The sequence below is a fragment of the Hyperolius riggenbachi genome, chromosome 6 (genome assembly GCF_040937935.1).
Source record: "Hyperolius riggenbachi isolate aHypRig1 chromosome 6, aHypRig1.pri, whole genome shotgun sequence".
Lineage (NCBI taxonomy): Eukaryota > Metazoa > Chordata > Amphibia > Anura > Hyperoliidae > Hyperolius > Hyperolius riggenbachi.
In genome coordinates, this window is record NC_090651.1 from 35,598,852 (window position 1) to 35,626,192 (window position 27,341).

General features: G+C 45.9%; 1 protein-coding gene across 1 annotated transcript; it reads left to right on the plus strand.

Moving 5' to 3' along the window:
* The first annotated feature begins 2,465 nt into the window (after positions 1–2,465).
* Positions 2,466–27,031, plus strand: LOC137520781 (di-N-acetylchitobiase-like). The gene is made up of 7 exons (XM_068239134.1): positions 2,466–2,633; positions 6,292–6,430; positions 12,210–12,418; positions 17,167–17,338; positions 20,220–20,317; positions 22,384–22,545; positions 24,729–27,031. Exons 1-7 carry the CDS (start codon positions 2,508–2,510, stop codon positions 24,912–24,914), a joined length of 1,092 nt encoding a protein of 363 aa, XP_068095235.1. The 5' UTR covers positions 2,466–2,507; the 3' UTR covers positions 24,915–27,031.
* The last annotated feature ends 310 nt before the right edge of the window (positions 27,032–27,341 follow it).

Sequence of the window (27,341 nt, forward strand, 5' to 3'; positions counted from 1 at the left end):
GACACTACGCAACGCGTTTCGCAGGTATAACCCGCTTCATCAGGCAAGGAGTGCAAGCTCAAAAAGGTCCAATAGTGGCAATGCGCCTCTGTCTGCAAGCTCAAAAAGGTCCAATAGTGGCAATGCGCCTCTGTCACAGAGGCGCATTGCCACTGTTGGACCTTTTTGAGCTTGCACTCCTTGCCTGATGAAGCGGGTTATACCTGCGAAACGCGTTGCGGAGTGCCAAAATAAATTATTTGCGATTTGAACAATCTCGATTGTCCATCATTTCAGGAGGTAAGTCTACCTGTACTCCTCCTTTTTAGTTGTTTTTAGATAATATTAACCTGCCTGGCGCCTCTGTCCAAATTTGCACTTCATATAATTATGTTCAGTTATGCACTCAATACTTGGTCGGGAATCCTTTTGCAGAAATGACTGCTTCAATGCGGCGTGGCATGGAGGCAATCAGCCTGTGGCACTGCTCAGGGGAAAATGAGTTGAACTTACCCGGGGCTTCTAACGGTCCCCCGCAGACATCCTGTGTTGGCGCAGCCACTCCCCAATGCCCCGATCCCGCTGATGTCATCAAGAGCGCACAGCGCAGGCCCAGTATGGTATGTGTCTGCGCAGTATACTCCTAGTGACATCAGCGGGAGCGAGGACATGGGCGTGCAGGCGCAGTGGTTTTCTGACTTTAAAGTTAGAAATTCCAGAAGTGAACTGGAGACGGGGCCGGAGCATCGGTGAGTGGCTGCATCAACACAGGATGTCTGCGGGGGACCATTAGAAGCCCCGGGTAAGTTCAGCTCATTTTCCCCAGACCCCCCTACAGTATCCCTTTAATACCAGTTGCCTGGCGCCCTGCCATAGACCCTGAACAAGCATGCGGCAGATCAGCTGTTTCTGACTTTGTCAGATCTGACAAGATTATCTGCATGCTTGTTTCTGGTGTGATTCAGTCACTACTACAGCCAAATAGACCAACAGAGCTGCCAGGCAACTTGTATTGTTTGAAAGGAAATAAATCTGGCAGCTTCCATTAACCTCTCACTTCACTTGCCGTTTAAGCTGGAGCTCTTGAACAAAGAACTGTTGCTTGGACTACCACAAACAAAGAACTCAGACTTCTGATTATTCATTTTTTAATCTTAATTAGGCATCACTGCGCCTGTGCTGGCCCGGCTGCACGAGCCCGACAGCGTACGACCAAGGACGGGAGTGCTCGGCACATAACGTCACGATTACGTCATGCACAGAGAACTCCCAGACGCAGCAACCTGTAGGACGCGCGCAGCCGGGCCAGTGATACCTGACTCCTGCACTCGGAAGGGTATTTACAAGCACCGGAGGGACAGAAAGGTGAACAGAGGGAACTGTGGACATAAGGACGGCTCCCCATACATGCCTGCTGCCCCCGTTATCCAATTGTCTTCGGCTTTGGTATCCTTTAAGTGATCTAAAGAAGTTCAGTTTAACTTATCTAGGGCTTCCTCCAGTACCCTGAAGTCCTAATCCCTCACTGTCCTCCCAGTCCGTTCTGCAGCCGTGCCCGTCTGACAGCTGGCCGACTGAGCCCTATCGTGGGCTATTTGCGCATTCACAGTCCAGGCCACTCATCTCCTCTATTATGCTGTGGTACCCGGGAGCGTTCTTCACATATGCAGTGGTAAATTTTACAAACTGCGTTGGAACTGAAAAGTTCAGCATGCTCCCAGCCACGGGAGCGCGCTTGAGGAGACGTGCAGCTGGGGTCACAAATGCACAGCAACCCACAACAGGGATCAGCCAGGCCTCATTCACACCTAAAATCAAAAATGCAAACCCCTCCCGACACTCCACTGTGCACTGTGTTTTTTCAAAAAGCGCTTTTAAAAGCGCTTTGCCACAGCGGTTTTGAGATTCACTCTCTGACGCAAGTCAGGAAGTGAGCTCTTTGACCCGGAAAAGAATAAATACAATGTATCTATTAAAAAAAAAATGTGATTTTTGTGAGCGTTTAACGCTCTTCCTATACCTTACACTATAGCAAAATCGCTCCAAAAATGGTACCGGCACAGCTCTGCTGAACGCACAGCGCACAAACCGCTCTGAAATGAACCTTCCCATAGAGACTCATTGCACAAGCGTTTTGTGGGCGATTTAAAAATCGCCTATGCTTGAAAGAAGGCCAAAAACGCCCCTAATGTGAAGAGCACTGATCCAGCTTTCAGAGGGGCACAGCTGCAGAACAGAAATATCTGCAACACAAACTACATAATAATAATAATAATGCTACAATTAAGCTACAATGCTACCTATGGAATACATGGACAACAGTTGGTTGCTATCTCTCTGTGCACTTCCTGGCCTGCCAATCACTCAACACAGACACGCCCCCTGCAGGCCAGCCTGTTGTCTCTCCCTAGCAGTGAAGTACTGCCAATCACCCTGCACTGACACGCCCCCTGCAGGTTAACCTGTTTGTCTCTCTCCCCAGCACAGAGGTGCTGGCTGCAGTCTGCTGCTATAGCTCTGCAGGCAGGATGGATGGGATCCTGGATGTCAGCTGGAGGATCCAGTGTCTATTACTGCTGGTGACAGGGATCTCTGCCTGTCCCTGCTCAGACCCCGCCCTGTGTGACCCCATCCAGCACAGCCGGGACTTAGAGGTAACACTGTGTATGTGTTGTGGTTGTAGTTCAGTGACACCATGTGGAGCTGAATTATCAGGAGGTGCAGAGAAAGCTGGAAGGGCTGGAACCCACAAGGGCAATTTTTTTGAGCGTTTAGGGAGCGTTTGAAAACGCTAGCATTTTGTAAAAACGCACAGCTAATGTAAATAGTTGGGGCAACTTCCACTGGAGCGATTGCGATTAGAAAAATCACAAACGCAGGACATGCAGCATTTTGGGAGCGTTAGCGCTTCAATGTTAAGTATGTCATCGCTGGCGTAATCTCTCATCAAAACCTGCACTGAGCAATTTTGCTAGCGTTTTGAAGTTACTGCACACTGTAACAAAATTAAAATGAATTGAAAGGACCAATCAGACTTTAAAACGCTAATCGCTACACAACCGCTGGCAAATTGATACATTTTTTAAAAGCGCTCCCTAAAACGCTCATGAAATCGCTTACAAACTGCTCATACAAAACGCTAGTGATTGCGATTAGCGATAGCGTTTTGTAGTGGGTTCCAGGTCGAATAGTTGCCAGAAGTGATCAGTCAGAATCCTTTGTCCTAGGTGGTCATACATTTATCGATTTTCACTGCTCTGTTTGTTTAATCAGCAAAAATCAATAAAAAGATTTTCAAAAAAAAAATGCTGTAGGAAAGACCAAAACCAAATGACAAAGAGCAAACATCACTGAATACGGTTGCAGCTGAGAAGCTGTCAAGAGGCAGTGCAACTACAGCTTTCTCAGCTGCGACATAAAGAAGGCTAATCTTCATCAATAGAGTGTCAATAGAGATGATTATTCATGATTGTCTCCTGCAAAGTCGTTTTTAGAGATTTTAGATCACTGAGCACATTTTTTACAGATATACCGTACTTTATTTACCTTCTGCTGAGAGGAAAGGAAATCTTGCAAACTGTCCTCAGGCTGTAAACTGAATGCAGGTTGCATATATTGTTCTCAAGTACACTGTGGCTGGTGCTACTAAAGGTTATTATTATTATTTAGTATTTACCGTATTTTTCAGACCATAAGATGCACTTTTTCTCCCTCAAAAGTGGGTCTGAATAATACGATAAGGAGCGGCGCAGAGCTTTCCCCCACAAGTGCCATCCACCACCACACCATTTATGTCTTAGTTTCTTCTTATATCCCTGCTGTGCCCTCCTCAGCCACTCTTAACCCTCCTGGCGGTCTATTGGAATCTGCCAGGGGGCAGCGCAGCACTGTTTTTTAATTTTTTTTCTTTAAATCATGTAGCGAGCCTAAGGCTCGCTACATGATAGCCGCTGTACAGCGGCATCCCCCCACCCGCTTTGATCACCTCCGGCGATCTTTGATCAGGAAATCACGTTCAAAGAACGGGATTTCCTGAAGGGTTTCCCCCGTCACGACGTCTAAGGGAGTCCCGATCCACCCCTCATCGCTGCCTGCCACTGATTGGCCAGGTAGCGCACGGGTCGGGGGGGAGGGGAGCGATCGGCGGCTAATCGGCTGGTGGCGGCGGCGATCAGGCAGTACATGCAGCTAGCAAAGTGCTAGCTGCGTGTACCAAAAAAAATTATGCGAATCGGCCCAGCAGGGCCTGAGAAATCCTCCTAGCCCGAGCTCGCCGCCACGAAGGTTAATACTACCGGCAATCGTCCTCCATTCATGCACCAGGCTGGAGCTCCGAGCAGCATACACGCTGTGGCTCCGTCTTCACCCTCCAGTCAGGAGCGGCCAATCAGGCGGGGTGCTGCAACTAGACCCCCAAAATACTGCCGCACTGCTTGTTAACTGGAGCCGATGGTCACAGAGGCGGGACCATGGCCTCAATGACGGAGCCTTGGTCCCACCTCAGACCATTGGTTGAGGAGGTCACAGCAGGGACAAGGGGACAGAGGGACAGGATGACAGAGGAGGAGAAAGGGATAGAAGAGGACACAATGGGAACAGAGGGGGACACAGAAGAGGACACAAAGGGGACTCAGATGGGACAGAACAGTACACAAGAGGGACAGAAGAGGACACAAATGGAACACAGGAGGTACAGAAGAGGACAGGCGGGTAGAAGATGATACAAAGTGGACAGAGGGGACACAGAAGGGACAGAAGAGGACGCAAGAGGGAAAGAAGAGGACACAGGAGGGACAGAAGAGGACAAGGGGACTGAGGAGGACACAGGAGGGACAGAAGAGGACAAGGGGACTGAGGAGGACACAGGAGGGACAGAAGAGGACAAGAGGACTGAGGAGGACACAGGGGAACAGAGGAGGGGACAAGGTACAAGGGGCACACAAGAGTGACATAATAATTGGGTAGAGAGCATTCACAAAATGCCCCTGCACTATGGATGTGCAAGTTTTAGTAGTATATTTTTATTCCCTGTTTTTTGTCCTCAAATATAAGTGCGTCTTATGGTCAGGAGCATCTTATGGTCCCCAGCGCTGTACTGTACAGAGTATATGCTTAAAGAGTAACTGTTAGCCCAAAAAATCAAATTTAAATCTCTATTGCAATGTGTTAAATAGTTTGTAAGTGAGCCAAAAAGGCAATGCTGAAGTTAAAAAGCAATCTAATTTTTTTACTGTGTGGCTATCATTCAGCCTTTTCTCCAAGCTCCTAAGGAGGACGCAAAGCCGCATAAGAGATACTGCAGAGCATGCAGAGCATGCCCATGTCTGCCCGACCCCCCTCTCCCCCCCAGGACCAGGTGCCGATGTCTGCCCGACCCCCTCTCCCCCCCCAGGACCAGGTGCCGATGTCTGTCCTCTCCCCCCCCCCCCCCCAAGAGCCGATGTCTGTCCGACCCCCCAGGACCAGGTGCCGATATCTTCTCACCCCAAACAGCTGACACGGAGAGAGAGCGGGAGCGGAGTACATCTACACACTTCCAGCGCCGCCACCGCAGAGCAGCCGCCGCCGAGTCACATGTGAGAGAATCACGAGCAGGAGAGAGATGCACGGCGGCGGCTGCTCTGCGGTGGCGGCGCTGGAAGTGTGTAGATGTACTACGCTCTTGCTCTCTCTCCGTGTCAGCTTTTTGGGGTGAGAAGATATCGGCACCTGGTCCTGGGGGGTCGGACAGACATCGGCTCTTGGGGGGGGGGGGCGGGTTGGGGGGGAGCGGACAGACATCGGCACCTGGTCCTGGGGGGGGAGAGGGGGTCGGGCAGACATCGGCACCTGGTCCTGGGGGGGAGAGGGGGGTCGGGCAGACATGGGCATGCTCTGCATGCTCTGCAGTATCTGTTATGCGGCTTTGCGTCCTCCTTAGGAGCTTGGGGAAAAGGCCACACAGTAAAAAAAATTAGATTGCTTTTTAACTTCAGCATTGCCTTTTTGGCTCCCTTACAAACTATTTAACACATTGCAATAGAGATTTAAATTTGATTTTTTTGGGCTAACAGTTACTCTTTAAGTATTGTCGCTTAAATGTCCCTCAGAGGAGCTCAAAATCGAATCCCTTCTACAGTCATAGGTTCATCCTAGCTTAGGGCCAATTTTAGGGGGAATCCAATTAACTTATCTGTATGTCTTTGGGACGAGGGAGGAAACTGGAGTTGTGGATAATAACAGGTGCACTTTAAAAATTGTATAACTGGTAATTCAGTTGAAGGAAGTATAACCCTGTAGAATGAATGGAAATAATTATGTTTCTGTTTTTAGACCTATGTCTTTTATGTGAAAAGTAAGAACTGGAAGCACTATGACTGGACTCAGGTGACGACGGTGGCCTTGTTTGGCCCTTATGACCCGGAACTGATGTGTTTTGCGCACTCCAAAGGTGCAAGATTTGTCCTGAAAGGTGAGTATGAAGGAACAGCAGAGTAGTTGTGACACGAGACAATCACTAAAACACTGACTTGTATCATGTGCAGAGTAGGGGTGTCAAACTCAATCACATAAAGGTACAAAATCTAAAACTTAGTCTTAGCCACGGGCCATATTGTCAATTAAGATATAGCATTTATTGAACAGTCTCAAATTAAGTGGCGTAACTATAGCGACTGTCCTCCCCCTTCTTCTGAGTAGCACAGTGGAGCATTTTAATATTTACCTCCTCCAGTGCTGCTTCGGGTCTCCTCTGATCTTCCTGACAGATTCATGCTCTATGCTCCATACTTCTGGCTCTGAATGCAAGTCACATAATCAGGAGCTGGAGGTGAGGAAGCTTACAGGCTGCAGCTGCTGGGAAGAACGGAAAAGACATGACGCAGCACTGGGGCAGGTCAATATTACACTGCTCCGCTGCACTACTATCCGGAGAGATAATGCCGGGGGAAAGGTGTGTAGGTGTGTGTGTTTTACCAGCCACATAGGGGGAAGGCTAATGCGATTTTCACGGAGGGGGTCCCGTGGGTTGTTGTTGCAACCAGGCTTAAACTGACAGTGTTTTAACCAGAAGCACTGTCATCCTCTGGATGTGATGGCCGTACTGTCGTTCCTTTCCTGCTCACAGCAATGCACATTTCAAGCTGTGGAAAGCCACATAAAATGGCAAGGAGGGACACATTTGATGTCTTTGACACCTGTGGGGTAGAGTATTGAAATTGTGAGTTGACGGAGGAATGTGGTGGATTGTAGTCATATCTTTAGCTGGCAGATGATAAAGAGTTCAGTTAAGTTTCCATTGTTCTATAAAGGCTCATACACACGCTCAACAAAAGTCTTTTAAATGCACAATTATCAAACAACTTGAAGTAGTTGGACAACTTTTGTCAAGGGGCATTATCACTGATAAGAGGCGACCAACAACTGATAAGACGCAGATCAATTCAATTCAACTGTTGGACTGACTTGACGAATAGCTGAGAGACGTTCTGTCCAACATGGCAATGTGTACAGAAGTCTGCTATGACTTTTCAATGACTTCCATTACTAACTAGAACATAGTCGTTCACCAGTCGAGTAACGCCCAATACATACGCTCAACAGCGGTCTTTTATGCTTTCACAACTTTTGTTGTGAAGCAAGTTGAAACACCTAAAAAAAGTATTTTTCTATTGTTTAAAGAGCTCATAAGACTGATAAGAAGTCAATCCAACTGTTGGATTGACTTCCTATCAGTCTTATCAGCTCTTTGAACAATAGCAAAAGTTTTTTTTTTTAGGTGTTTCAACTTGTTTCACAACAAAAGTTGTGAAAGCGTAAAAGACCGCTGTTGAGCGTGTTTATGGGGCTTAACAATATGTAAATTTGTAGTTGTTCATCAAGTTGTCCGTCAAGTCGTTCTGTGTGTATAATAGTTGGTTGCATGCCAAGACGTATCTTTCCAACTTTTTTAATATTAGTTGTTTGCAAAGTTGTTTATAGTAAAAGACTTTTGTTGGGCGTATGTATGTGGCTAAGCTGTGAAATGTGACAGTAATGTAAACGTAACAAACTCAGGCAGCTGCTTAAAGTGGGTCCTCTCTGCTCTAAAAGATTAGCCAAAGCAAGATAACCTTTATGGGGAAAATCTTCATGAAAATTGATGGAAATCCTAAAAACAACTTTCATTGGGTTCGCATTTGCAGAAGGAACAAAAAATCAGATCCAGGAAATTATAGACCTGTAAGCTTAACATCAGTTGTATGCAAACTATTTGAGGGGTTACTAAGAGATACTATACATGACTTTATAGTAGAAAATAATCTTAGTTCTCAGCATCAACATGGGTTTACTAAAGACAGGTCCTGTTTGACTAACATGCTCAGCTTTTATGAGGTAGTGAATGCTAATATGGACATTGGGAATGCTGTAGATGTGATATACTTGGACTTTGCTAAGGCCTTCGACACTGTTCCCCACAGAAGTCTGGTGCAAAAGTTGAGGATGCAAGGACTAGGGAAGAGTTTGTGTGCTTGGATAGGGAACTGGCTAATGGACAGAAAACAAAGAGTTGTGGTCAATGGATCGTACTCAAAATGGGAGACTGTTAGCAGTGGGGTCCCACAGGGGTCTGTTCTGGGTCCAGTGCTCTTCAATTTATTTATTAATGACCTAGTAGATGCAGTAGTGAGCAATGTTGCTATTTTTGCAGATGATACAAAATTGTGCAGAATCATCAACTCTCAGGAAGACAGTGTCATATTGCAACAGGATCCGGATAGGATGGCTATATGGGCACATACATGGCAGATGAAATTCAATGTTGACAAATGTAAAGTCATGCATTTTGGACGTACTAATGGTCTAGCACCATACAAAATAAATGGGATACAGTTGGGGACATCAAACTTGGAGAAGGACTTAGGAGTACTCATTGACAACAAGTTAAATAATCGTACTCAATGCCAAGCAGCTGCAGCTAAAGCTAACAAAATTTTGGGATGCATTAAAAGGGAAATAAAAACTCGAGATGCTAGCATAATATTGCCCCTGTTTAACTCTCTAGTAAGGCCACATCTGGAATATGGAATTCAGTTCTGGGCACCACATTACAAAAAAGATATTGCAGTTTTAGAGCAGGTGCAGAGACGAGCAACAAAATTGATACGTGGGATGGAAGGTCTCACTTATCAAGAAAGGTTAGATAAACTGGGTTTATTTAGTCTAGAGAAAAGACGCCTTAGAGGGGATCTAATTAACATGTATAAATACATCAGAGGGCAATATACCGTATTTTTCGGACTATAAGACGCACTTTTTCTCCCCCAAAAGTGGGGGGAAAAAGTTGGTGCGTCTTATAATCCGAATACTACATTTTTTGACTGGCGCTGTCCTTCCCTCTGTCCCCACTGTTGTCTGCTGTCCCCCTCTGTCCATCATCCCCTCGGGTGTACAGTGTCCCCCTGTCCTTGGCCCCCTCTGGTGTCACTGTCCATCATCCCCCGTGATGCCTCTGCCCCTTTAAAATAGATCTTGAGACCGCTGCAGATTAACAGCAAGTTTCGGTACACAAACCTAGGAAAGTGGCCACACAGCTTCACATATCCCTCCTGCACTTCGGTATCAATTGCCTCCCCGACCGAGAGCGCTGCAGATGACCGGCAAGTTTTTTCACGGCACGGGAAGGCGACACACAGCTTCAGAACGCAATGTCCAATCAGGCGAGGGGCGCTGCGCGAGACAGCCAATCACAGCCCTCTCTGCTCCCTGCTTCCTCCCAATCACCAGCCCCGCTGAGAGAGCCCTTGTCCCGCCTTCAGGACTATCGGGAAGGCTGTGATTGGCTGCCTCGCGCAGCGTCCCTCGCCTGATTGGACATTGCGTTCTGAAGCTGTGTGTCGTTCTCTCATGCAGTGAAAAAACTTGCCGGTCATCTGCAGCGATCTCCGTCGGGGAGGCAAATGATACCAAAGTGCAGGAGGGATATGTGAAGCTGTGTGGCCACTTTCCTAGGTTTGTGTACCGAAACTTGTTGTTAATCTGCAGCGGTCTCAAGATCTATTTTAAAGGGGCAGAGGCATCGCGGGGGATGATGGACAGTGACACCAGAGGGGGTGGACAAAGGGGACAGTGTACACCCGAGGGGATGATAGACAGAGGGGGACAGCAGACAACAGCGGTCTCAAGATCTATTTTAAAGGGACAGAGGCATCACGGGGGATGATGGACAGTGACACCAGAGGGGGCCAAGGACAGGGGGACACTGTACACCAGTGCGGCCACTTTCTTAGGTTTGTGTATAACCTGCGGTTACCGTAATCTGCAGTGGTCTCAGGATCTATGTTAAAGGGGCAGAGGCGTCAGGGGGGATGATGGACAGCAACACCAGAGGGGGCCAAGGACAGGGGGACAGGACACCAGAGGACATCGGATCCCTGTGAAGAGTCTCATCCTCTGCAGTTTTAATGCTGCTGCTCAAGTTTTGCCCAGAATGCTCCAAGCAATCTGCTGGCGTTTGTGATGAAAATCAGCATCTTTTCAGCGAGGCACCCTCCTGCTAGCACTGTCTTCCCTCTCCAGAGGTACAAGGAAGGCACAAGGGGTACAATAATTGGGGCAGAACACATAGAAGTTGCTCCTGGACCATGGACGCACCAGGTTTACTAAAAGTTTTATTTTCCGTGATTTTTATGCTCTAAACCTGGGTGCGTCTTATAGTCCGGAGCGTCTTATAGTCCGAAAAATACGGTAATAGCTTGGCGGATGAGCTTTTTGTCCCTAGGCCTTCTCAAAGGACTAGAGCATAGTTTCTCAACCTGTGGTACGCGTACCCCAGGGGGTACTTCTGAGGGTTCCAGGGGGTACTCAGGCTTGATATACTTAACCAAAAATAACAAATTTAGAGTTTTATAAAATGATAAATCTTATTTAAACACCACCAAATTAGTATTTTAGCTAATTAAAAGCAATAGTAAAAGCTTGGAAATGGTTTAAAACCAATTATAATGTACTACGTTTAAATATATATTTGTCAAGGGGTACTTGTAATAATGTTTACTATGCTAGGGGGTACTTAGTGAGTATATGGTTTTAAAAGGGGTACATACCAATAAAATGTTGAGAAACACTGGACTAGAGGACATGATCTGCGCATGGAGGAAAAACGTTTTAGCCATTTATTTAGGAAAGGGTTCTTTACAGTAAGAGTGATTAAGATGTGGAATGCATTGCCACAGGAAGTCGTTATGGCAAACTCTATACCTGCATTTAAAGGGGGCTTAGATGCTTTCCTTGCGTTGAAAGACATCCATGGCTACAATTACTAGGAATGCCCTATGATGTTGATCCAGGGATTTTATCTGATTGCCATCTGGAGTCGGGAAGGAATTTTTCCCTTTAGGGGCTAATTGGACCATGCCTTGTAAGGGTTTTTTCGCCTTCCTCTGGATCAACAGGGATATATGAGGGAGCAGACTGGTGTTGTACTTTATACTGGTTGAACTCGATGGACGTATGTCTTTTTTCAACCAAAATAACTATGTAACTATGTAACAGAAAGGGTCTGCTATATGGAGAACTGCCTCTGCAGTCTATTCACAGTTGCTAAAAGAAATAATTAGACACAGTTATCTGGCTAAACAAACAAAGAACAGAGAACTGAATTCTTCAGCAACTATATGTGGAATAAAGACTTTTCAGCATGTTGTGTATAAGAGTTCGGTTGCTTTAAAGTAAACTCGATGTGAGAGTTATATGGAGGCTACCATATTTATTTCCTTTTATGCAAGGTTAGCCATAACCCCTGAACAAGCATGCAGCAGATCAGATCAGATTATTCTGATATTATTTTCAGATCTGACAAATGTGGCTGCATGCTTGTTTCTCACACTATTCAGACACTACTGCAGCCAAATAGATCAGCAGCACTGCCAGGCATCTGGTATTGTTTAAAAGGAAACAAATATGGCAGCCTCCATATCACTCTTACCTCAAGTTCACTTTAAGTCACCTCCATGTTTGAAAGCAGCTTCATGGAGTGCCCACTGCCCAGCTAGATGGTGAGGTAACGCAATTTACTCAACCCTGAAGTTAAAGACTCGCAGATGTAAGTATGGGGGGATTTTGGAGAGAGAGAAGGGTACACAATTTGGTTAGAAGGGGGAGGGAAGGAATATTTAGAGAAACTCCCAGATATAATAACACAGTAATAGCGCTGCAGCCTAGCCAAATGGCACTACAACCCCACACCATATATAGATTCTTATGTATTTTAGGAGATGTACCACTGAAGCATATTGTGGATGCAAAGCAGAGAGCTAATTGGATTGCAGAGAAGGTGAATCTGGCCAAGAGCCAATACATGGACGGGATTAACCTGGACATCGAGCAGCCGGTGTTACCGGACACCCCAGAGTATTACGCTCTGACTGATCTGGTGAAGGAGACTGCAGAGGCTTTCCACAGAGAGATCCCTGGGTCCCAGGTGACAAATCTCTAACGTTTTTTTGTTTTCTTCTCTTATCCAGGCCCACCAGCAAAACAGAGTTATATGGATAGTCCAGTGCTGTGTCTATTAATAAATAATTAAAGGGCAACTGAAAAGAGCAAGGTTACCCTAGGTAAGCACAAAGGTATGTCTATGCTGGATCCTCATACCTTTGTGTGTTGTTTGTTTCTCTAATAAGCCCCCCCTGTCCCTGTGATTACTCCTTAAAAATTTGACTTTTGGCTAAAGTCAAATTTGCAGACTGGAAGAGGCAGGGCACCAATTGGGAGTCACTGGGTAAAAAATGGGCGTGGTCACACAGTGGGAAAGTGGGCATGCTCATGGGTGGGGCCAAATGAACATGAACCTAAATATCATTAATAGGCAGCATTTTACATAAATATGTGGAGTCCATCACCTGGCTTCTGTCTGGCTAGGGTGCTGTGCTAGGCGGTCGGTTATGCTGTGCTGGGTTGGCGATGATGCTGTGCTTCTCCGCGATCACAGTGGGCAGTTTGCAGTCGACATAAGTGCAGACCACCCACTGTGATTGTTTAGAAGTGCGTTGTCATAGCAACGGGGACAAATGACGTACCCAAACATTATTCGGGGCACTGCCTGTGGGCGCACCGGCTCCCACATGTTCCAGGCATATTTAATAGGAACTGGGGCATTAGCCCCAGATCTGTACCCCTAGCGACGCGTCTGGGAAAAGCCAAGCTTGCTGCAATGTTCCCTCCTATTAGCCTCCAATCCCTCCCTTTAAGGTGTGTGAATAGAGCAGGGAAAAGGAGCGAATGGGAGGGTGATAGGCGGGAACATCACAGTAAGCCTGCTCCTTTCTGTATGAAAAGTTGACTTTAGCTAAAAGTATTTTTTCAAGCAAGGAGTGATTACATAGATCAGGAGGAACACAGAGCGCAATGGACAATGCACAGAGGTATGTGGATCCAGCATGAACATACCCCTGTGCTTACATTAGGTGACCTTGCTCAGGTCTGTTGTCAGTCGATAACTATTCTTTTACATTTTTAAGGCCCATCTCCGTACAAAACTCTAAAACCAAATAGCTTAATAATCAGTGTGTTACCTTTTATGTGTGCAAAGAGCTTTCTGCAATTGAAAATCAGAGTGGAGTGCGTCAGTCTTAAAGGATACCCGAAGTGACATGTGACATGATGAGATAGACATGTGTATGTACAGTGCCTAGCACACAAATAACTATGCTGTGTTCCTTTTTTTCTTTCTCTGCCTCAAAGAGTTAAATATCAAGTATGTAAGTGACTGACTCAGTCCTGACTCAGACAGGAAGTGACTGCAGTGTGACCCTCACTGATGAGAAACTCCCGTTTTTATCTCTTTCTTGCTCTCAGAAGCCATTTTCTGCTAGGAAAGTGTTTTATAGTTGTAATTTCTCATCAGTGAGGGTCACACTGTAGTCACTTCCTGTCTGAGTCAGGACTGAGTCAGCCACTTACATACCTGATATTTAACTCTTTCAGGAAGAGAAAGAAAAAAAGGAACACAGCCTAGTTATTTGTGTGCTAGGCGCTGTACATACCCATGTCTATCTCATCATGTCACATGTCACTTCGGGTATCCTATAGGCTCTGTGGGTGGGACTAATGCTGTTGCCTAGATTGCATCATTGGCAATGTTCAGACTGCAGGGTGGGGGGGCATAGCCTGGATCTGGCTGTGAAAATTGCAGCCTCAGAGGCCTAGCTATGGGTGAGCAAGGGGAGACATGTGTCCCCAGGCAAAGCACTGTAAGGGCGCTCAGCACAGCCGTTGCACCCCCACATGCATGAAAGGTGGCTCGCTGGCTGCCCAAAATGCCTCTGCAGAGGAGCACAGAAGCGTTAGCAGCAGAAAAAGGTTATTTAAAGGGGCACATCTGGCGATCTTAACCGGAGGGGGGGGGGGCACACCTGGCTTTCTGAAAGGGTAAGGGGGCACAAATGGCTATTTTAATAACATTTGTCTCCACCCATGACTACAACCACATTCTGATGTGTGGCCACACCCATTTTGTCCAGGGAGGGGCGCAAAAACTTTGCATCTTTGTCCATGGGCACTGATAACCCTAACTACACCTACAGCACAGACTGTCTATCTATCACTCTCAACTTATAGCATATAGCTAAAAAAACAAGTTCTTCCACATAGTGCATACACAGATCGAGGATGATACACCCTTTATTTCATAGCTTAAAAAGTGCTAAGTATTCTTTTCATCCTTGTTAGGCAAAATAAGTCCTCTACAGTTTAAAATCATCTTATCATCTTATCTAAACTTGAAATGAGCTGAAGCATCCTAGCTAAAGGAGTTGACACAGCATGCTGTGTGGGGGGAGTAGGAGCTTGGCTTAGAATCATCATCAGCAGTTTAGACGGCAAGGAAATGGGGGGCACTCATAGAGACCTGTCTGAGAAATCTGCAGCCCCGTAGTCCAGGACACATTGCTGGGAGATGGAACAGCGTGCCTGTACAGCAATCTTTTCAAAACCTGCCCCCTGATACAATCTGTGAAAATAATTTCGTCTGACAATAACTGAAAGTGCACATCAGCAGGAGGGGATAGTGTGTAAGATAAAATGCAGTCAGACTCACATATTACTTAATTTAAAAAAAAAAAAAAAGATAAGGCATATTTTGTGGATAATTAAAATTAGAAAAAAAAGTAACAAATAGGTAAAAATATGCCTCAAAAACTAGATAGATTCAAACTTTCAAAACAGATACATGCATTTTTGTAAATCTAGCAAATTACACTCACTTGAGTCTTTATACAGCAAAGTCCCTGTTATCTAAAACTCAGGCAACTGGAAGTCTCAACTAACCGGCAATCTGGCATGCTTGGGGGGATAGCAGGGACTGTTTGGAGGGGAGTTGCAGGTCATAAAATACTCACCGGGCCTCCAGTGATGTCTTCTAGCCTTTCTGTAGTTCCTACCAGATTTCTGGCTTACGTCCATGGCTCCCAACGTGTCACGTGACCTGACATGGGTCAGGTGACACGCTGAGAGCCATGCAGAGAGGACGCCGGAGAGCTGCTTTGAGCTACAGGAAGGCTAGGAGATGTGACGTCGCTGGAGGTTTGGTGAGTACGTTATCCTGCACGGGAGGAGTATGTATCAAACGCAGATAGAACAGAGGCGCCAAAAAGAGTAAAAACACTATTATTTAAAAACAGTAAAAAGAGGGAAGGTAAGGTGGACTTACCTCCCTCTAGCAGTGGACAACAAGACTCTGAGGTAGAGTAGAATGCATTTATTAAACAGTGTAACTCCTAAAGATGCAACGCGTTTCGCGGGCCACAGCACCGCTTCCTCAGGCTATACAGGAGTTCAAAAAAGCTGTGTTCAATCCAAGTATTGAATGAGCGCCTCTGCACGGGAGGAGGTTTGTGCTTTTTCGGCCAGTTGCTCAAGCAACCGGCAAGCACATGTATCTGGCATCAGGGGATCCCCACCGGAGCCGGATACTAGGAACTTTGCTGTACTATATTAGGGGTTTTCTTGTTCTTTGGTTTTTGTGTCTGGTCATACAGTGATGGACACCAGAAAACATTAATCTGTGGAAATAATATGAGCGTTTGGCTGTGTACTCAGTCTAGGCTGGTCAGTCATTTGAGTTTTATCTTAATATTGCTGCTGTGCAGGTTTTTTAAAAACAAATAGAACTTTGTGCAACATGACCCTGGAGAACCAAGGTGCTGGTGTTGAAACCAAACCAAATATATACCAATATGTCTAGCGGTGTGGAAACTGGCTTGTTTTTATTTAAAGAGGAACTGAATGTACAGTTAGGGAAAGAAGTATTTGATCCTCTACTGATTTTGTTCACCTTCCCTCTGACCATGAAATGACCAGTCTATAAATCTAATCAGGCGCAAACCAGGGAATTTCAAGGGGGGATTCCTAAAAGGTCTCCCTCAGCTATGTACAATACAGATTCCATGCTAGATGCTGTGATGCCTTTATGGGGCTATGCAGGGAGCTGTGGTTCTTCTATGGGGGCATGCCGGGAGTTGTGGAGCCTCAATGAGAAGCCCGTGGGAGCATGGCAGAGGGTCCAGTTAAAAGTCAGGGAATGCTGCCTAGTTTTGTAACTCTGCCTAGTTATGGTGAAGTGACACTGCCTATTTATGTGATATGCTGCATTTTTGTTTTGCATTCATGGAAAGGGGGGCTTCATCCAAATTTACTGGGCAGGCCTACTTAGACCGCTGTTAAGTTCATGTAAATTTTGCTCCACCCATGACCACACCCACAATCTGGTGTATGGCCACACCCATCTTCCAGCTGTAGTGCCCCAAAGTGCCCTGGATCTCTTTGGATCCTAGCAACGCCTCTGCAAGATAGTGTGAGAAGTGAGAGACAACCACTCTTGGATGCGTCTCGTATCACAGCTGTGACAGCATCATGTCTCGCAAGAGGCATGCCCAGTACAGTGGAAATAGGCCCTTATTGTCTGGAGCTTGATGAGAATTTTTTTTCCTGCATCTTTGCCTAAGTTTCCTCCGGTCCCTCAGGCTTCAGCCACAGTTTAAACAGATTCTGATAGGCTTACTGGTATCTTTTGAAAAGTAGGTTTGCGCAATATGTGCTCATATTCATATGTGTTAAGAAGTGTTAGATTAATAGTTCCTCTGAGGCAGATGTGATTAGTTCTGTGGTGAGTAAAGCTGGTAATACTGTATATAAAAAAAAAGGAAATAACCTCCATTTCTCCATCTGCAGGTGACCTTTGATGTCGCATGGTCCCCCAGCTGTGTGGATAATCGTTGCTACAACTATTCCGCCATAGCCGAGTTCTCTGACTTCCTGTTTGTCATGTCCTATGATGAGCAGTCTCAGATTTGGACGGAATGCATTGCAGCAGCCAACGCCCCACTCAACAAGACCATCACTGGTGACTTTCAAACATGTGTTCACTTGTATTTGTATTGTACATGCAGTATAAGCAGGGGGGGGGGGGGGCGTAACAATAGACCCTGCAAGGGATGCAGCTGCAAGGGGGCCCAGAAGCCACAGCTAGCCCCATGGGAGGAGAAGTTTCTTTTCCCTGTCCTAAGAGACTGACAACTAAGGGTGTGAGGAGAAAAAAAACTTTCTGCTCTCTGCACAGTTACTCTAATAACTGCATCTGCTCAGCCACTGATAAGGAATCATACGAAGTTTTGTAGACAGACTTGTAGACAGTCCCTATTCAGTGTGCAGCAGGCTCTTGTATACAGTGCCCAGCCCCCAACCTCTCTACCCCTCCCCAAGTGCTCTGCACTGTAGTGATGCTGGAGGAGTCTGCAGAGCCAGTTCTGCTCCATCAGAGATGGACAGAGTGAGTGTAATAAGCTGAGGCTGGGAACACACTTGTCTGTGGGTTTTCTGTATGCGTTTTCTGCACACCATGTGTGTTTGTACTGTATGTGTGAAAACGTGCATGTCTTATGACAAAAGCTAATGTAGTTGATAGTAGGGTGGCCACTTGCAGAACCCCAAAAAGGAGGACTTCACACCCTGAAAAGGAGGACATTGTACCGAGGACAGTGACGCACAATAGTCCACATGGTGGAGGGGCCGGCCGGCCGGCCGACCAAAAAATGCAATCAGATTTGCAGATTTCCCTACAAAATGCAATGAGATTGGCAGCAGATTTCCCCACAAATGCTATGAGAGTGGCAGCACATTTCCCCACAAATGCAATGAGATTGGCAGCACATTTCTCTGCAAATGCAATCTTATTGGCAGCAGATTTCTCCACAAATGCAATGAGATTGGCAGCAGATTTCCCCACAAATGCAATGAGATTGGCAGCAGATTTCCCCACAAATGCAATGAGATTGGCAGCAGATTTCCCCACAAATGCTATGAGATTGGCAGCAGATTTCCCCACAAATGCTATGAGATTGGCAGCAGATTTCCCCACAAATGCTATGAGATTGGCAGCAGATTTCGCCACAAATGCTATGAGATTGGCAGCAGATTTCGCCACAAATGCTATGAGATTGGCACACAGGGGTGATGGCTGATTGATCCGAGCCGTAATCGGAAGGGAGGAGGACGGGGGCGGGAGGAGGTCGCAGGTTCACAGGAGTGTGGGAGTGCTGGCGTGTGCAGGCATGCATGATGCTCTGAGCCGTACCTGTGAGACGTTTCGGAAGGTCGCCCCAGCTGCCGCTTGCCACCCGCTTGGTGCTCTGCCTTGGTGCCCCTCCCCCCGAGTGAGTTGCTCCATGACCGGCGAGCGGCCGAGCCAGAAGAGCCGATGCTTAAAGAGCCGGAATTCCCATCACTAGGCTGAGTCTCAGTCTAGTGATGGGAATTCCAGCTCTTTAAGCATCGGCTCTTTTGGTTCGGCCGCTCGGCTCCCAAAGAGCCGGCTCGTGTTCACCCTAGTTAAAACAAAAAAAAAAAAAAAAGCGATCCAAAAAGGAGGCCTTCTGTCCGTCCATCCTGGACTTCCGCCGGACGGAGGACCAGAAGTCCATAAACCGGACTGTCCGGATGAAATCCAGACGTATGGCCACCCTAGATGATAGAGAAAATGCATGCAGTGCTTTACTGCTGTCTGTTTTTATCTGCATACGGAAAACACATTCAAGTGTGCACTAGCCATTTACATAACATTGGTTCTCAGTTTACCTGTGCAGAAAGCGAGGGGGGCATTCAAAGTATAGCAGGGGAGCCTAGTGATTCTTAGTTACGCCACTGACTGCTTGGTTGGTAGATGGGACAGACGTCAGAAGTTATTTCCCACAATGCAATGAGTTTCACAGAGAGGAAACTGATAGGGCCATGGCCTTGACACACTGTGGGAGGAGTGTCACCACAATATCAGCCACACAGCCCCCCCCCTCCCTCATTTCTCGTGGCAAAGTGGGTACCGGCTACGGCTACTAATTGGGATGAAGTGAAATACTGGATTGAAGTTCCTATCCACCACTAAAAGCTCTAGTTCAGCCTTCAATTCTCAAAGCACAACTGAACTAACCAACCCCACCAGCACCCCACCTCCCTCCCCCCCCTCCCCCCCCCCCCAAGATTATCCATACCTGGGGCTTCTTCCAGCCCCACCATAATCTCTGTGGCCGTTAAGTTCCATTGGCCCACACTTTGGCATGCTGAGTCACAGCTACAGTGCAGGATCTGTCCCATCTCCTGAGTGCCTGTGCATGGCAGCCATAGCCCAAAACGTTATGTGCATGCGCGGTTACAGTTCTTTCCAATCATTCGATCTGTTCTTGGCTGTGCTTATATCTCTGGTCATCATGCTTGATGTCCTGTTTTGGATACTCACCAGTTTCTGGGCACTGCAACATTCCCATCTGAATTCCCAAGTATGGAGAAGAGTGCTGGTGAGTGTATAGAAAAGGCAGAGCTGCAGCTATTGGAAATGTAAGCTCAACAGAAAAGATTCAGGGGCGTAGCAATAGGAGTTGCAGAGGTTGCGACCGCATCGGGGCCCTTGGGTCAGAGGGGCCCCAAAGGGCCCTCCCTCAACTGCAGTATTAGTTCTCTATTGGTCCTGTGCTCATAATTATCACTTCTATAGATACTATGAATAGTAGTAATCATTAACAGACTGATCCTCATCCCCTTCTTGCACTTCTGACACTATAGTTGCTATTAGCAGGTTTTGGTGCACCGCATCAATTGTTATGTATAGAGCGCTTGGGGGCCCCATTGTCAAACTTGCATCGGGGCCCACAGCTCCTTAGCTACGCCACTGAAAAGATTAGGTTAACAAGTTGGACTTGCAAGCTGTTGGGGCTAAACCATCAGTTCTTTTTCAGGCTATGAGCAGTTCATGAATATGAGCATTGACCCCAAGAAGCTGGTGATGGGTGTCCCCTGGTATGGATATGATTATGTCTGTCTCCAGTTAACAGAGGTGAGGTTTATTTTCTTCTATCATAAGCATGTACATTATGTATTGCTGCAACCGTGACCTCTGTTATAGAATGACCACAACATATATACTCAACACCATGGAAGCATGTGCTTGTATGTACATCAAGACCATTTTTAGGAATAAGCAACCAGGCAGATGCCTAGGGTGACAACTGTAGGAGGGGGGCAACACAGAGCTAGTCTTAGCACAGTGTACTTTACGGAATTTCTGTAGCCAACTGCTAGTTCCATTATGGTAATTTTAATACCTAAATGGGAACTGCTATGTCGATTGTTACATCTCGGGATTACCAGGACAATATATTAATCTATAAAGACCCAGGCTGTACATAAACAGTATAATGTTTATAAAGTAGGTACCTTACCTGGGGTGCCAAAATGGCTAGAAACCATCCTAATGTACACCCACATACATGTACTGTACCTACAAAGGTCTGTTAGGTTCTCTCAAGCTGGGGATCATTGTCAAGTCTATGTGACCCTGAAAGCGGACCTGGACTTAAGGAGAGCTTAACCATTTTACCCCCAGCGGTGCGGATTTCTCCGTACCTTTTTCCACCCTGTTAACACCAGGGATGGAGAAATCCGCACCTCCCGCCGCTGTCCGCGCTCCCGCTCGCTCGTCCGCGCGCCCCAAGGCTCGTGCACGCCGCCACCGCCTCGCCCCCAGAGATCAATGAACGGGAAAAAACGTTCCCGTTCATTGATCTAAGCCCCCGCAATGATCAGCTGCTTCTATGAGAAACAGCGCGATCATTGTGATTTTCCCAGTCTCATTGTGCTTCCTGCAAGCGTACTTCCGGACGCTTGCAGGTCGCATGAACAAAAAAAATCACTGTGGCCATCTTGTCGCCAAATAGTAAAACTACACCCTAAAGCATTTTTCATGTACACATACATTAGTTTTACACAATAAATTAACTCATTGCCTCCCACACTCCCCAATTTTTTTTTTGTGTAATTAAAAAAAAAAATTACAATAAAAAAACATAAATAGTTACCTTAGGGACTGAACTTTTTAAATATTTATGTCAAGAGGGTATAGCACTGTTACTTTATAAACTATGGGCTTGTAATTAGGGATGGACGCAAAACTGAAAAAAAGACACCTTTATTTCCAAATAAAATATTGGCACCAAACATTGTGATAGGGACATAATTTAAACGGTGTAATAACCGGGACAAAAGGGCAAATAAATGCCATGGGTTTTAATTACAGTAGCATGCATTATTTAAAAACTATAATGGCCGAAAACTGAAAAAATAATGATTTTTTTCCCCCACATTTTTTCCTATTTTCCCATTAAAACACATTTAGAATAAAATAATTATTGGCATAATATCCCACCTAAAGAAAGCCTAATTGGTGGCGAAAAAAACAAGATATAGTTCATTTCATTGCGATAAGTAATGATAAAGTTATAGATGAATGAATGGAAGGAGCGCTGAAAGATGAAAATTGCTCTGGTGCTCAAAGGGTAAAACCCCTCAGTGGTGAAGTGGTTAAAGTACACCTGACGTGAGATGGATATGGAGGCGGTCATATTTATTTTCTTCTAAACAATACCAGTTGCCCGGCAGCCCAACTGAAACAAGCTGCCAAACTGCAGCAATAGGGGGCTATAGAGAATGTAATGGGTCCTGCAATCTCTGAAGTACTGATTAGTCCATTAAAGTGAACCTGAGCCAAAGCTCGGGACAAAAAGTAAAGAATTGCCTAGAAAGTGGGAAACCACTGGACTCTAGAGGCTTCCCACGCTGTCCTCCAGTCCCTCATCGCCGAGTGTGGACTCCGCCCCCCCCAGCGTATACTGACAAGGGCTTGTTGTCGGGGTGCACTCTTCTTCCAGCATGATCACGGCTGCACCTGCGCAGTAAGCCGGAGTGGCTATGCACACGCTGGTGCCAGGCAACTGATATTGTTTAAAAGGAAATAAATATGGCAGCCTCCAAATCCATCTAATTTCAGTTGTCCTTTAACCATGTGCAAACATAACATTCATGTCTCTGTTGGCTATTGGACTTAGTTTCCTGCATTTCTTCTAGGATAATAAGTGCACACTGGAAGAACGGCCATTCCGGGGGGCTCCATGCAGTGATGCGGTGGGTCGCCAAATCCCATATCGCACCATCATGAAGCAGGTGAACGGCTCTCTCACTGGTCGCTTGTGGGATGATGGACAGAAAGCTCCATTTTATAACTACAAGGTTTGTAATGTTACTGTATTTTGTGTCCTTTTATGTATACTCGGGGCTGCTTCACACATAAATCTGCACATTTCTGGCCCAGTCTTGTCAGTTTTGCATCAGTTTTCTATCAGTTTTACCTGACTGGAAATTTACACCTTTTATGTGTGAACACAGTCATAGAAAATTATCTAAGGGCCTGTACACACTGCTGCGCTTGCGTTGCGTTTTTAAAAACGCAAGGTCTTTTGAAAAAGAGAGAAAATCGTGATGACTTGTACACACTGGTGCGATGCGTTTTTAGAAAAACGCAATCGCAGTGCCTGCTGCGCTTTTTTAAGCGCAGCGCATGAAAAACGCATTAAAAACGCATGCGCTTGCGTTTTTGCCTGCGTTTTTCAGAAGTCCGTATCCCAGAAGACTCTGCAATCTCCTGATTCCTGTTGAAATGTAAACTAGAAAAAAAACAAAGGATTCTTTAGCCAATCAGCAATTACAAGAAAAACGCAAACGCACAAAAAACGCAGGCAAAAGCGCATGCGTTTTTAAAACTACAGGCACTTTAAAAACGCATGCGCTTGCGATTTTGCTTGCGTTTTTCAGTGTGTACAGGCCCTAAAGGAGGAGTCCGCACACAGTCTTTCAGAAGCAAAAGTGCAAGTTTGTTGCTCCATCACACACATGCAATGTTCACCTGACCGAAGGGCCGCCGATCGTTTCGGAACTTTTAGACCCCTATAGACTCCGAAAGGAGCCTATAGGGGTTCATAGGCTGCCTCTGCCCTTTGTCAAGGCAGAGGCAGGAAAAAATAAATATATATATATATATATATATATATATATATATATATATATATATATATATATATATAGTGTGTGTGTGTATATATATATATATATATATATATACATACACACTGTATATATATATACTGTATATACAGTATGTATTTTATGTCTATGCCTTGACAAAGGGGACCCCTATAGACCCCTAATAAACTTGCGTCTGAAACACTGTGCGACTCCTCCATTGGATACTTGTTGATGTTGCCTAGGAGTCCTGCACCAGCATTTACACAACAAGGTGTGCGGTTCTTTCTCTACATACACATAGCCAGAGAAACACACACCAAACTGATGCCAACTGTCAAGCAGGGCTGTGGAGTCGGTATAAAAATCATCCGACTCCAACTCCGACTCCTCAGTTTATAAACCTCCGACTCTAGGTACCTGAAATGACTCCGACTCCTTCGTCTAATACTTACCAGGGCAGTGGATTTGGTACAAAAATAATCCGACTCCAACTACCCAAAACTGCCCTAATTCCACAGCCCTGCCTCAGCCGGTATAGTGTTGCATACGTATGTACGCGTCGCTGGTGAGTTGGGCGCCGGGAGAGCCGAATGACGTCTCTACCTGCTGCCGCAAAACACTGCATTAAATACTATTCCCCCTTCTAGTTGTCGCAACTCAGAAGGAAGTGTAATTTAGGGTCCAGCAAGCCCTGAATTACCCTTACGCCCCCCACAGCATTACATTGCTGCTATGGGGCGCCAGGTTTCGTCACCAGACAGTGAGTTCCATGTGCCAATACCACCTGTTTCAATAGTGTGGGTGATTTTCAAGGGCTGGAGAATATGGGCAGCATAAATGATCCAGCAAAGCCAGGCTGGAGTTTTTAAGAACTGTCATCAGGAGGCAGAAGAATGCAGGCCTCACCTGAGTCATATCCAGACAAAGTGGAGCTGCTGGAAAGCTAGTAAGTTCGCAGTTGCTGTTTTTGTACAGCAGCAAATCACTACATGACTATGCTGGATGACATTCATGTGCATTATCTGCACACAAAACTATGTACTAAGAATTACGGTAGTCACTTATGAATTTATTTGTTCATCAATAGAAAAGGTGCTGTATTTCACCATAAACACTAGAGGATAATCTAGATTTTTGCCTAGATGGTCTATGCTCAGAAATGGCCTTATCTGCATCTATGCAATTATTACATCTTTATAAGTAGCAGATTACTTAGGATTATGAGTCAGCTTATTGTTGCATTGTACAAATAGTATGCATCCATGTTTAATCTGGTGACCATGGCCCCTACATCAGTCTGTGGGAGGGGTTTTGCCATACTATCAGCACCACAGATGTCCCTGATGACATATAAGAGAAAATTTAAAGATATCTATATAAATGTTTTCCAGGACACGAAAGGAGCTCTTCATCAGGTGTGGTACGATGACCCGCAGAGTATTGCATTAAAGGCGGCCTACATCAAGAAGCTCGGTCTGCGAGGGATCGGCATGTGGAATGGAGATCATCTGGATTACTCAGACAATCCTGTAGCCCAGCAACAGTCCAGAGACATGTGGAAGGCGCTAATCCCATAAGTGTTGTTCATCTCCAGCCCTCTGCTGACAATCTGCCTAGCCACATTGCAGCCTGCTGCTAGGCAACACTTCAAGGGGCATTCCATAGTAGAACTTATAGGCCTCTTTCACATGGGAGGCTGGTTGGGCAGTTCAGCCTCCATCCTTCCAGAAACCTAGCTACTTCTGGCTGCAATTTAACTTCAATAGAGTTATCTCGTATGAGATAAGTTCACTGCTTTTTACCACAGTTGGCAGAACTCGCTGTGCTGTAAATTCTTGGAATGCTTTCATCTCTCTAGACTAGCAGAGGATATAGAAACTGAAAGCAGAAGTTCTCTGTTATTGTCTCACACTGCCCCCTAGTGACAAGTGGCCATAAATACACATTACAGTGGTACTAAAAAGAATATCGGTAAATTTGCCAATATTCAGCTATTAGCCATAACATTTTAATAAAGCTAAAAGCTAAGCCTAAAGGTGGCCACACACCATACAATTAAGATCCAATTTTTCACCAATTCTATAATTTTGATCGGTTGTGCCGAAAAATCAAGAGCTTTTCTTTCTTTTCAATCGTTGAATCCGATCGAATTTCCAATTTTTTTTTAGATTTTTGGAGATTGGACATGTTGGAAATTTCATTCAGACCAACTTTATCAAGAATTGTATGGTGTGTGATGGGTTGTCCATTTCTTGCTGTACAGTTCCAATCAATTTTTTCTGAGCTCTCAATTATTTTATTCATGATTAGGGAAAAATTGAACACAGGTACATTGGTCAGATTTTTGAATTGTTACAATCAGTCAGAAATATTGATTGCTATTCTTGAATTATACAGATATTTAAAAAACGGTATGGTGTTTGGCCACCTTTGGGCCTACTTTACACTATAATGGTGCCCAAACATGGTACAATTTTTTTTTCATCCAATCTTACCATTTCTATGTAATATAAGGGAATTGCCTAAATTATCCTTTCAGTGTATTTACTTAATTTACCCTTATACTACATAGAAATGGTAAGATTGGATGAAAAAAAAACTGTACCATATATGGGCACCATTAATCAGTTGCTCTCCGTTATAACTGAAAGAAAACTGATTTTCAAAGTAATGTCCATGTTCTCCTATGGCTCAGTTCACACTATATGCGTTTGAACTGAAACCTTTTTCACAATGCACTGCTATGGAAAAAAACGCATACCAACGCGCACTAATACATTAACCACTTGAGGACCCACCCTTTACCCCCCCTTAAGGACCAGCGCTGTTTGTTTGGATCTGTGCTGGGTGGGCTCTGCAGCCCCCAGCACAGATCCGCGGCCACACAGAGCGATCAGATCGCCCCCCTTTTTTTCCCCCTATGGGGATGATGTGCAGGGGGGGTCTGATCGCTCCTACCTGCAGGCATGTTGCGGGGGGGGCACCTCAAAGCCCCCCTCCGCGGCGACATTCTCCCCCCTCCCTCTCCTACCTGCTCCCCCGGGAGATCTGGGCTGCACAGGACGCTATCCGTCCTGTGCAGCTAGTGACAGGACGTCCCCTGTCACATGGCGGCGATCCCCGGCCGCTGATTGGCCGGGGATCGCCGATCTGCCTTACGGCGCTGCGCAGCAGCAGCGCCGTACAAATGTAAACAAAGCGGATTATTTCCGCTTGTGTTTACATTTGCCCGCAGGCTATTCACGGAGCCCCCCGCCGTGAATTGACAGGAAGCAGCCGCTCGCACGAGCGGCTGCTTCCTGATTAATCAGCCTGCAGCTGGCGACGCAGTACTGCGTCGCTGGTCCTGCAGCTGCCACTTTGCCGACGCACGGTATAAGCGTGCGGTCGGCAAGTGGTTAAGACCCTAACTCTCCCACTACTGATGCCTAACATTAACCATTCCCACTGCCGCAGTCCCCCATGGCTAACCTCAAACACACACCCCCACGCCTACCCTCATCCACCGCAGCTAATCTTAGCTGACCCCGCTGCCGCTAATTCCCCCCCCCCCCCCCCGCCACCGCTAAACTACCCAATCCTCCCAATGCCTAACCTTTACCCTTCCACCCCCACAGCTAACTTTAACCGTCCCAGCTGTTGGTAAAAAAGAAAAAAAAAAGGCAAAATAATAAAATTTTGGGGCATCACCATATGAACCCATTGTATTTATTGGTAAGGAGGAGAAATTTGGGTTCCACGGCCACGACTTCCAACGCTAGAAAAAATGCTGAGCATTTGTGACTGCAAACCTGATAGAGAGGAGCGTGACAAGTCCTATTGACTGCAGTTAACTGACTTTTCTTACTAAAGTAAGGCTTTTTCCACGCTACATGCAATAATCAAAGAGGAATGTCCCGCTACACCAAATGGTTAGGAAAAGTGAAAAATCTTTATTCCGACATCCTTGATACACAAATAACAGCTCGTGCGTATCGGAGCATAGTCATAGCTACACTACATGC